The 12,285-nt window shown below is 38.5% G+C and overlaps 1 protein-coding gene and 1 non-coding gene across 2 annotated transcripts in view; both read left to right on the top strand.

Annotated features, from left to right (window-relative positions):
- UNC13C (unc-13 homolog C) overlaps nt 1-12,285 on the top strand; it is a 656,973-nt gene that overhangs the window by 237,555 nt on the left and 407,133 nt on the right. Inside the window, exon 7 of the mRNA XM_006149494.1 lies at nt 7,044-7,263. Coding sequence (XP_006149556.1) covers nt 7,044-7,263 — 220 coding nt within the window. The remainder of the gene's footprint in view (nt 1-7,043; nt 7,264-12,285) is intronic.
- LOC114007971 (small nucleolar RNA SNORA51) lies at nt 2,544-2,672 on the top strand. Its single transcript, XR_003549540.1, has one exon. It is a non-coding gene; the product is annotated as a small nucleolar RNA SNORA51 (small nucleolar RNA).

The raw sequence follows: 12,285 nt of genomic DNA, 5'->3' as shown, positions 1-12,285 counted from the left end.
CACCCCCGTAGGGCGAAAATCTACTCAAAAAAAAAAAAAAAAAAAAAAAAAGAAGAAGAAGAAGTAGGCAAGGGAATAATCAGGAAATTGGTCCTGTGCTCCTTTCCTGGCCTTGACACTGGACGTGTGGAAGGAGGGAGCAAGTCAGAACACCTGCCTGATGTTCGGGGTTCTTTCAGGAAGCTGGATGCTTACCTACACCTTGGTCCTCTGGATCCTGCTCGAGAGCAGGAGCCCTTTCAGACCACATGCATGGGTGCCAAAGTGACACAGGCCTGAATTGGAATCTCACTTTCACTTACTAGCTTTGGTCACTTATTTCTTATCAGTATTCTTCACCTCCATGACATATGTTTGCTTCATCCATAAAGGACGTTTGTGAAGATTGAAAGGAATTGCTTAGGTAGAAAGGCCCTTGCTGAGTCAGGCCCCTCCCCATCCCCTTCTCTCTGCAGTGCCAGGAAGAGCAGGTGGCAGTCGCAGTGGTGGGGCAGGTACTTGCCATCAGGCCAGGCTCCTTTTCAGGGAGTACTGACATGGGAGCCAGCAGTGCTGATGCCAGATTTAAAGACTCTCTTATTTACAAGTATGGGTATTGCCCCTAATTCTATGCTTCTTATGAACGTGGTCTTTGACTTGAGATACATGTTGGTCCAAGCACCACAATTTACTAGCTGTGGGAGCTTGGGAAAGTACTACTCTCCTGGCCTTGACTTTCTCCTATGTTTCTAATTATATATAATATTTTTACATCTGTGTTCATAAGTTAAAATGGCCTCGATTTGCTGTGCTCTAGAATAATTAGTCAATCACCCACTTTATCCCCATTCTGCTCATTTTATTTGATTTAACCTCACAAGTTAGAACAATGATAATCATTGCCTGTTATAAAACAACAGAAGTAAAAACAAACAAATTATACTTTTACAAAGATAGGCCCATAACTACTAGACTGTTCTTTCTGCTAAAAAAACAAAAACATGAACCTGAACTATTTTAATTTCTACAGTCAATCTTACATGATGATTATTTTGATGAATAAATCAGCACTGAAATGATGTCTGCTTTTATACTCAGAAACGTATTCTAGCCTTGTTCTATCTTTATGTTTATAAGACATTTTAAAGGTCACATTGTACCTAGTGTTTGCTCTGAAAATATTTTGTCCAGAAGCAATAAAAATACACACTTACGGGACAGTTAATACATTTTCCTAAAAAATATGCATCAAGTGCACAGATATGCTTCAAAACAAAATGCATTTGCATTTAGTATTGTCAAAAATATGAGTTTTCGGCGTATGGTAAAGGAATGGTTCACATAATTCCATGAGAGGAACTCACAGTATGAGGAGAAAACTAGAACTTCATTAGTTCAGTCAACACAGTGGGGACGAAAGAGAAGAAGAACATGGCACGTGGAGGCAGGCAAGATTTGTTCCTCTTATAATTATTAACAGTTGTAGATTCGAATATTGATGGTCTAAAACACCAGTCATTACCCTTGGCAGAAAGCCCGATTGCTTTATTTCACAGATTCATTTTAGTTTTCTGAGATAGTTATGAATAGGGAAGGCAATTCATTTCTTTCCACTGTCTTCCTAATTGTTCAGAGAGTGATACATTAGTGCAACTCAGTTTAAATTTATTTCTTGAAACAGAACTCTTTAACAAAATGTTTGTTTAGGATGTGAACACTCTCCCCTTTATTGCCTGTAGACTGCTCTTGGTTACAAAAGCTTATTGGAAAATGAAAATATTCCTCTCATTTCTATAGCTTAACATTGTACATACACACACACACACACACACACACACGCACACACACAATGCCTTCTTTGTTGGAATCACTAAAGCAATGTAAAAATAATGCTGTTTTCCTAATTGAAAAAAGTCTTCCATTGTGTCATTATATAGAAAAATATAATGAAAGGGCATATATTCATCTATGCCCAATTTCAAAAAATGAAATTGACTAATTGTTAAAAAATATTCTTATCATAGTACCTTTCTTTAGTATGAGTAATTTCACCAATGAACATATACTTTATTATAATCATGAAACATAGATCTTGGGCCATCCCTGTAGCCTAATGGTTAAAGAAGCTAGATCCCATTGAAAAACATATCAGTGTCTGTACATATGTGCCTCAAATCCCAACAGGATGAAGAAATGGAGAACAGATTGTGGTATGACCATGCCCACTGGGAGGTGCTTTCTTCATAGCCCTCTCTTTCTCTCTCTCTCTGGCAAGCTTACACACTCCCTGAAAATTAAATAAAATAAATAAATAAATACAAGAACACCTCTCCAGTAGGAGATCATATATTTGTTGTAGAGAAGACTTCCAAAAGTTTAGAGGGGCCAGCAGATGGCATAGCAGTTACATCACTGGATTCCCACACGGCCAACCGTGGTTCAACTCCCAGACCCAGTGGCTTGAAAATCATGCTGGTGCATGTATATTTGTGCCCAAGATCCAGGAAGAAGAATGGAGGAGAAGGGACTGTGGCATGGCCATCCCCCTTAGGGATTTCTCACTTGGTCTCCTGGTGCTTACCACAGTCTGTGTTCCTACACTGACTGTATGGAAAGGAGGCAGAGTAAAGCTAACCCTACACACCTCAGTCCAGGCCCTGTGCCTAGTCTGTATTGTGAGTGAGAAGACATAGAGCAACAACAGTAGTTTAGGAATATTGAAAGGAGATTCGCAGCAAGTCACCAGTATTACCCTGTATCATCGAGTTCAAATCCCAGTAATTAGGGATCTCCTTGTTCTTGGGACAACCTCATTTATAGGTCTGGTCCCAAGTTTGCCTAGGGAAGAGGCTTTCTCTTAATAATATACCTGGTCCCATTCATCTCTTTCACTTATTACCCGCTTATTATCTGTAGCAAGTTTTCTATATGCCTGCTCTAAGTGTTACATTAAAAAAACTTCTCTTCAATATGGTTCCTAATTGTATGCTACAGACTTCTTTCCATTTGCCATGTTTATGGTAAATTTTATGATTTCCCTTTATTTTCGTCTACCATGCTTTTTGAAAAATGCATTTTGATCATTTTGTCTTCTTTCACAAAAATTTATCACTTTGTCCTTCTTTTAATTTTGTTTAATCTGGCCTGATTTTGCTGCTGAAAAAACACCTTCTTTTCCCAAGAAACAGTGTTCTTTTGAAATGCAAGAATCTCCCCTTATGTATTCTTACGTGCTTTTCCTGACCGTTAATTCCTGTGTTTCTCAAGTGACCAGTATATCATTATGTACTACACTGGAATAAGAAATATTTTCCTATGCCATTTATTTTGGAATAATTTTCAGCTTTGATAAACACATGCCCATATCCTAGAAGTCCAGAATGAAGAAGATTTATATTATCATTTCCTTAAGATGGGGGATATATACCCTCTAGCGAGTTATACAATCTCTTTCTCCAGCTTCAATGACTTTTAAAGGCTGGATTTGTTTTAGTGCCCTATTTAATTGATTTTCAATGTGCTGTCTGGTAAATTTTCCATGTTTCTTACTTTTTCAAAATTAGCTTGCTCTCTTGCCCTTTGCATGAAATGTATCATGGCTTTCTAACAAAATGAAACCTAGCAACTTTTCAATGAAACTTTCTTGTAGCTATTGAGAACAACCCTTTACTTTTTCCTCCAGCATCGGTTAAACTTTTGCAAGTATTACTTGTGTTTATTACTCTCACTGTATTCCAGAGGCTTGTAGTACCGACTATATAATTACTTGCATTCAATAAAAATAAAGCAGAGGGCCCCAGCCATAGTGGTGCAGGCCACTAAGATAGCTAGGCTGTGAACACATGGGAGGCCCAGGTTCATTTCCCAGTGCAACCTAAGGTCCAAGCACATGGCATGTGCCTGTCTGTAATCCCAGCAATTGGGGAAAGTTGGAAAGGAGGATTATGAGCTCAAAGCTGGCCTGGGTAACATAGCAAGACACAGTCTGGAAAAATAGAAGGATCTAGTGATACATCCCCACAGTTCCACTGAGCAGCCTGAAGGAGGATAGGGACAGTGAGACTCTGTCTTTTTTTGAGAGAGATTTTTTGCTATAGGGTGTATGTGCTCACTGGAGAGATAGAGAGACAGAATGTGAGAAATGACTTCCATGGGAAGTGGGCATGCCACAATCCCTTCTCCTCTCCAGATTTTGGGCATGCACATACAAATACCCATGAGTTTCAAGTTGCTGAGTTGGAGACTGAAAACGTGGTCCACCATGTGGGAGTTCAGTATCTTAACTGCTACTGTGCCACTTGCTTGCCCCCAAGACCCTATCCTATTAAAAAATAAAAAAAAGAGTAGACATAGGAGATTAGACAAATATGTTAATCATTTATTCTTGAAATAGGAATATGTAGATAAGTTTAGGTTAAAAAACAGTCCTTTGCCCAACTCTGCTTTCTAAATTTATATGCATTTCTTACTTTTCTTATGTTCACAGACTCTGTTCTATTCTCACCTAGTAGGCATTCTAAAATTAAAATAATTGTTATTTTTTCCCACTAAGACAAACAAGCAATTGCCGTCTGCAATTTCAAGTCTAACTCAATTCCCTCTTAGTTTTTCACCTAGACTGAAAATGTGTGTGAGTGTGTGTCACTTTATTTTATTTTATTTATATTATGAGAGAAACAGACAGGCAGACAGACACACACACAACATACACACATATGTGTATGTGAGATCCTTGACAGGATCTCACTATGTAACTACCCTTCCTCCAGCCTTGAGCCAGCCAGGATCATGGGTGAGTGCAGGCATGTCCATATGTTCAAGTCAAGTTGGGATCTAAAACCAGGCCCCCTCTCCCAATACGTACAGAATCATATAATAGCATCCTATTGCCTAAACTCCCAGGCCAGACTCACAAACATTATTTTAAATACACACACACACACACACACACACACACAGTCCCTCAGCTTAGCTAGAACAGGAAACTGGATGGCTGATGGAGAATCTTTTATACCAAGGATCACTCAATTCATTTTAATGATATTAAAGATACTAGTCTGCTAGGCAGTAAAGGGGAGGCAGAGATGAATAATACATGCTCCTAATTCTCAGTTCCTAATTCACAGTTCTTCACAAGACGTCTTCATTATGAAATGAAGCCAAGAGGTTTACCTGACTCAGACTCTCTTTATTGAAAAATATGGATGTTTTTGTATCCATATAACTTCTAATACTGGAGCCTCCCTCTCAATTGATTCCCATATTTGAAACAGACTGCTGTTCCATAGACTCTCTTGACATATACAGAGTTTGAATTGACCATATCCTCATGGAGTAGTTATAATGGGTTTTGGTGTTTAAAAGTTAAAAGCTAAAAAAAGTTTTTTAATTTTGTTGTTGTTGTTGTTGTTGTTGTTGTTTTTAAGTTAAGCTTAACTCCCTGGTAGGAGACCTCCCACTACCATTCCTAAATATATTCTAGGAAAATACATAGTGAGAATTTACTAATACAGAGAAGTATACTCTTAACATACTATAGAATTAAAAAATAATATAAAATTAGCCAATTCCCTTTTCTATCAGCCTGTGTTTACTTGTTTTCAATCCACCACCAATGCTAATATATAGTAATTATTTAGTGTTTTGCAGCCATAGACTACTTCTGTTACCACTGTGTAATATGATCTTTAAAATAATTCCATGCAAGAGACAGAACAGAGAAGGAAAGCGAGTCTTAGAGACTTTACATCTGTCTGTAGACTATAAGATTAATAAGTGGCAGAATATTCATTTCAAGGAAAGGAGGCATCACATTCCTCTACTATGTGCCAGGGACAAGGATAAGCACCATTTAAGCACTGACAAGAGCAAGATGAAAGACAGTTCCTGCCTGAAGAAGCCCATTTCAAACGGGGTGTGACTGGGCCTTTTCTGGGGAACTCAGGTCTCCTGGACATTTATTCAGTGGATTATTTTCACCGCACCGATGACTTGTCATTAGAATGTCCTTCCAGGCATCTTAAATTTTTTCTGCCTTTAAATATAGATCACCGTGGGAGAATGCCATATTTAACCTATATTTACTGCTAGTGATTTGCTATGAATTATTTGAGTCGATCCTTCCTAAATGATAGGTATAGAAAGCAGTTTCCTACAGAGTGAATTATAGCAGACATGTTGTTGTCGGGTGAAGAGGGTGAAGTAGCAAGGAGGGTAACAGGGCCTTCGGAAAAAGACCTGGGCAGGATGCAAAGGAGGAGTCTGGGTATTTCCAGAGAGCTAGCAGCAGCCCTGGCTATACTTGCCATCTACTTCACAATTTTACCAAGAACCAATTAAGACTAAGGACACGAATATGAAGTATTTTTTAAATTAATGTTTCCTAAACATCTTTCTCAAAGGGAGGCCTGGGTTAGGCTCTAAGGACTGATGGGGCAGTGAGCAAAATGTTCATCGTCCTTGCCGTTGTGCAGTTTATGGTGTAGTGGGGGCAGAGACATTATGGGATAGTTGAGACTGTATGCTGCTGAGAAAGAAGCTGTATGACAGGTGAGCCCACTTCAGTCTGGAAGATTACATTCTTTATTTGTGTTCTAAAAACTGAGCTGAGTCCTAGAGCACAAAGCAGAGGAGTAAATGAGTAGCAATCCAACCTATGGCCTGTTGGTTGAGGGAGCCGGATCAACATGGCTGACTGTGTGGTTGGAATCCCAGCCTGGTAGCTTGAAAAACACAGTGGACACATGAGCATGCATCCGTAATCCCAACAGGACGGAGGAATGGAGATGGGATTGCAGCATCACTATGTCCCACTGGGGAGTGATTTCTCCCTCTCTTACTTTCTCCCAGGCTAGTGTACATGCCCTCTGGCAAATTAAGAGAGAGACAGAGAGAAAGAGAGAATGACTGAGCAGAGTTATTGTGCTGTTATTATTTAAATCAACAATCAAACAGTTCACTCACAATAGCATTTTCAGAGAAAAGTGATAAAACAGTTTGTTTTCTACTTACATTCTCCAAATCTACTGACTTGACTTCCATGGTAACTTTTCTCATCTTCACAGAAAATGCATGTCTTCAAGAAGACCTTGCAGGCATTGATCTACCCCATGTCCTCCACCACCCCACACAATTTTGAGGTCTGGACAGCTACGACACCCACCTACTGTTACGAGTGTGAAGGGCTCCTGTGGGGCATTGCTCGGCAAGGCATGAAGTGTTTGGAGTGCGGAGTGAAATGCCACGAAAAGTGTCAGGACCTCCTAAACGCTGACTGTTTGCAGAGTGAGTACTTGGTTAGGTTGAAGTGGTATGCAGAGCCTGCCTTATCCCGTACATTTTCGGGTTAGAGCTGCTTAGCTCTTGCTGGTTTTCCACAAATTCTCCTTACCCCATTTCTGCCACTCATACGATGATACCCAAGTATAGTTGATGATGTTTTCCTACAGTGTTGAACCCTCAGAGCGAGGACCTGGAGTGAAATTGTACTCCCATCAAATACAACACATCAGAATGACTTCCAATCTGTTTTGTCATGTGTATTGCTTAATAGCCCAGGTGGTAAGTAGAAATATATAAAGTCATGTTCCCCAAACAGGGGCCAAGACACATTCCAGCAATTATCGCTGTTGGAATTCTTTTGCCAGCCTATTTGGCGCCTACCTGAAAAGATCCATGTCCTTCCACAGCTGTTGCATAGGCCTTGAAATTCAGGGATTTAGAACTAGAATGTAGAGGACAAATGTAATGTACCAGATATATGACCGAGGCAATTTTAAAGAAATTTTTGAGGCTTAGTTTTCCTCTATGATAGGAACAGGGAGAATGAAATTGATCTCAGAGGGTTATTGGGAAGACGAAATGAAATCATCTCTGCTAAGAGTTTGGCAGTTAGTAGATGCTCAATGAGTATTAATGGCCTCTCCATCCTTTCACACTTCTGAATAGGACCATGTCTAATTTTTATCTTAAATTTTTTTTTTCTAAACTGAAAACTCTCTGACACTTGAGACCCAGCAATGCCAAACATCATACTCTAAAACACATATTTAGACTTTTCACTGCTGTGTTGCTGAATTTATTTGTTAGTGTCCATCAACCTATATCACTAAAAAATCAAAAATAAAACAAAAAAAAAACTTTGCCAGAGAAATCTATCTAAGCATAGATAGTTACATTTTTTTTCACATCCAGATATGAAAGGATTTCCAAAAGTTAATGGAAAATGGAATTAGTGTACAAATGTATTTTAGTGTACGATGTTTGAAATCTATGTAGTGTTTTCATAATTTTCCATGAACTTTTTAAAGATCCATATCATTTCCTCTATTTATGGTTTAGATGAATGCTGTCAATGTAAAGTATGTGGATTACATGAAATCTAGGAATATGAGAGGAAAATGTCAAAATAAAGGTTAAATCAGAAATACTGTCACAGCTATTGGATAGTTAGAAAAGCCATGATGCATTTTTGCATAGAAAAATATATCATGACTTTTCTGACACACACGTGCTCTACAGTTTCCTCCACCTGTTAATATTCTCTCCATAAAACCATATGAGATTTATGCTATCAGCAAGAAGTAGTATCCCTTCTCTGAAAAAAAAAGTATATTTATAAATGACTGCTTAAAAGGAATAGGAATTGACTCAATATTGCTCATCTAATTTACTTGCAAAATCTTAAGCCCAATTACAACTCAATCTACTTGTTTAAAAACAAGTTGTGAACAAGCCTTTTAATAAATAAGCATGTTATAGAGCAGTGATGTTTGAGAAAATAGATACAGAAATTTTGCTATAAAAAAGGTCTTGATTCCTTAAGAAAAAAATGATGCAGATCATACCTAAGAAATATACTTATTTCTCTTTCAGTCTTTTAGAAAGGAGAGCTGCTACCCATTCATTAAACTTTAGAAACATTTCATAATCTATTTCTATTTCTTAAAATAGCATGAATTATTAAATATTGGTTAAATAGCAGAACAATGAAGACAGATGTGTATGCTCTAGGGAAAGGGTATTTTTAGCAATCTTTCCCTGATTTTTCCTGAAAATCCACACTGTTGTATTGATCACAGGTCCTGCATCTCTTTGTATTTAACTTCACAACTTTCACAACAGCTATTGATAAAATTTGATGTTCTCTCTACAGAATCAGTGACATTTTGGGGACTAGCAAATGGAGTAATGGTTATGTCACTAGACTCCCACATAGTTGACCACAGTTCAAGTCCCAGACCTGGAGGCTTGAAACTTACACTGGGCACATGCGTGTGTATATCCAAAATCCCAAGGGGAGAATGGAAGAGAAAGGATTGTGGGGTGGCCATACCCCCCTGGGGGTTGATTTCTCACTTTCTATCTCTATCTCTCTCTGTCTCTCTGGCAAGAGTACGTGCCTTATAGCAAAAATTTCTCAAAAAAAGTGACATTTTTATAAATTTTTCTTATTCATTGTAGTAAGCAAAAAAATACAATTATGGCAACTTGAATAAGATATCTCTACTTATGTCAACCCTGAAGAAAACAATCAAAAATTAACAGAAATCAGAATTGGAAGATATAACTAACTCAGCCAATTGTAATGTAAGAAAATTTTGGGGGCCAGCAGTTAGCGTAATGGCTATGTCACTGGACTCCCACGTAGTCGACCACAGTTCGCGTCCCGGACCCGGTGGCTTAAAACTCACACCGGGCACGTGTGTGTGCGTGCCCAAGATCCCGAGAGGAGAATGGAGGAGAAGGGATTGCAGCATGACCATCCCCCCTGGGGAGTGATTTCTCGCTTTCTGTCTCTCTGTCTCTCTCTGTCTGTCTAGCAAGTGCACGCACCGTATTGTGAAAAATCTCTCCAAAAAGAAAAAGAAAAAGAAGAAAATTTTATAATTTCCTTTTTAAAATGATCATTCAATCTTTAAACATCTCTGGGGAAACATTTAGCATCTTGATAGGAAGCTTAATTCATTACTAGAAAGCTTAATTCATTACTAGAAAGCTCTACCTCACAAGCAAATCTTTAAACCAGTGCCTTCCTCCTTTTAGCATCTGCCCATTTAGCCATGTCCTGTCCTAACTCTGGAGAAAAGATTTATTAAATTTACCTTTATTGTATATGACAGATTTTCAAATACTTGAAAAAAATCACCTAGTCTTCTTTTGGATTTCTAGACCCTTCATTGTTTTGCTAATCCTGTTCTGAAATCATTGCAGTCTGTCAACACATAAACACATGAAACAAACAAACAAACAAACACAACAGAAAAATGGAGTGGCCCCATGGCACAGCAGTAAACTGTGCTGCTATACAAGTGGACACACATGGCATCAGAGTCTCATCCAGAGACCCTTGCGAGTACTCCAGGCATGTATGTGCCTATGACCCAAGGCTGGCAGAGGCTGGGGATGGGTCAAGGCATCAAGAACTCATTGCAGGTGTTGTCTCTCTTTCTTTATCACTCATGGAAGAGATATGAAAATAAACTTCAAACAAAAGACAAGAAAAAAATTACCCTGCACGTGGACAAATCAGTGACCCATACCAAAGGGAGAATATTGGGTTGCCAGAAAAGTCATGGCAGATTTTTGCATAGGGAAAAAAAATCATGAGTTTTCTGACAACCCAATATATAAAGTTTACTTCAAATTGATTCATGTGGGAAATTTCCAATGAAATCCTGGTTTGTGACTTGCACACTTGTTGTGAAGAGCAATTGGACCAGGATTATAAAATCCCACTCACGGCCCCAGTACTTCCTTGCAGGTTCTGAGATGCATGGAAATGTTCGATTAGTTCCAAGCAGTCTCATCTTGACTCCCCTCTGGCTGACTTTACTTGGTAGAGTTCCCACAATTTACTCCCTTCCTGAACCAGGTCTGACAGCCACAAGGAGGTGGGTAGCGACACAGAAGACCAAAGGGAAAGAAAGAGAGCAATTCTTATGATTTCTTCTTCCCTTCAGTTCCAAGTCAGTGGCCACAGCCAGAGTCCACTCATTTTTTCTTTCATTAGCTCATTTGTGTCCTGTCATTTAGAAAAGACATTTCATTCTTTTTTTGAAAAAAAAAAAAAATTGGTGGCAGAAGAATTGATTTATGAAAAATGGAGGAGCAAGTTCTGACTGAATGATGTTAATATAACCTGTAAAGAAGTCACCATAGCACTTCTATGGTAGCTTTTCAATGGAAAAAAAAAAAGAATAAAAAGTGTCTCTTGGCTGGAAAGAGGGTTGTATGCAGAAAAAGTTAAATGTAAAAGAGAAATCATATGTATAATATTCTCTGTATTACTTGTTGCATTATTGTGCAACTCCAAAGGAATCCCAGAGTCCCACTGTATAGCATTCTGCTTAATTACAATTCCTCTTTAGAAATCTCGAGGACCTATATAAGTATTTCACCAAAAGTTCAGCAAGGCAGTGTCTTATGAAATGTATTCTTTAGTTCCATGTATTTCCCTTTGGCATTATGCTAAGCTTATACATCCTGGAATAAGGCATTGCAAATGGATAAAATGAATAAAATCTGACTAGCAAATTAGATATTGATTCTTCCTTCTGTATCGTCCTATTACCACAAAGATATTTGTATGTATTGAGTACCTACAGAGACTGGGAGCTTCAATTTAAGCTTTCAGAGCAAGAAAAAGTAAGCAATTTTTTCCCCAAGCTTCAACCTTATTTTTTTTTTTTATATTTTTTTTCCCATCACAACACACAAATGAATTTTCCATCCAAAATACACTGTGCATTGGCTCAATCAAGCACGTCAGCATATATGTTCTCAGCAAATAATTTCCCAATGCTTGTGTCCTGCATACCTTGCCTTTTGTTTTACCATCCTAGATTCCCCATCCCCCTCCCTCTGTTATGACCCATCCTCCTCCCACATTGTCCCTGGCATCCACGATTGCCCTCCGTGCCTCCCCCCTCCCCAAATGATCTGTCAGTGAACTTAATTAGTCTAAATATATCCAATAGTTATCGCAGCTGACACATACCTATACATGAACTCAAGTCTGACTTTAGGCCTAAACCCCAGTGAGTAAAAAGAGCATACTATAAAGTAAAACCCAGCTGGGCCCATACCGCTCACTGCAGCCATCAAATATCCATTTTTTTTTTAAATGGTACGAATAGTTTTACCGTTTTTTTTTGTTTTGTTTTTTGTTTTTTTTGTTACCTAACATTCATTCCCTGAGCATCATCACAGCGTACTAAATGTAATCTCCCATCTAGAATAAACTGCACAGTGACCCAATCAAGCATGTTATCATCAATAATATTCCACTTCTACTTTCTTGCTTAT

Source organism: Tupaia chinensis, unplaced genomic scaffold (genome assembly GCF_000334495.1).
Source record: "Tupaia chinensis unplaced genomic scaffold, TupChi_1.0 Scaffold000266_1, whole genome shotgun sequence".
In the NCBI taxonomy this organism is placed as follows: Eukaryota; Metazoa; Chordata; class Mammalia; order Scandentia; family Tupaiidae; genus Tupaia; species Tupaia belangeri.
Note: the sequence above shows the minus strand (reverse complement) of the source record. Positions and strands in the feature narration are given on the sequence as shown.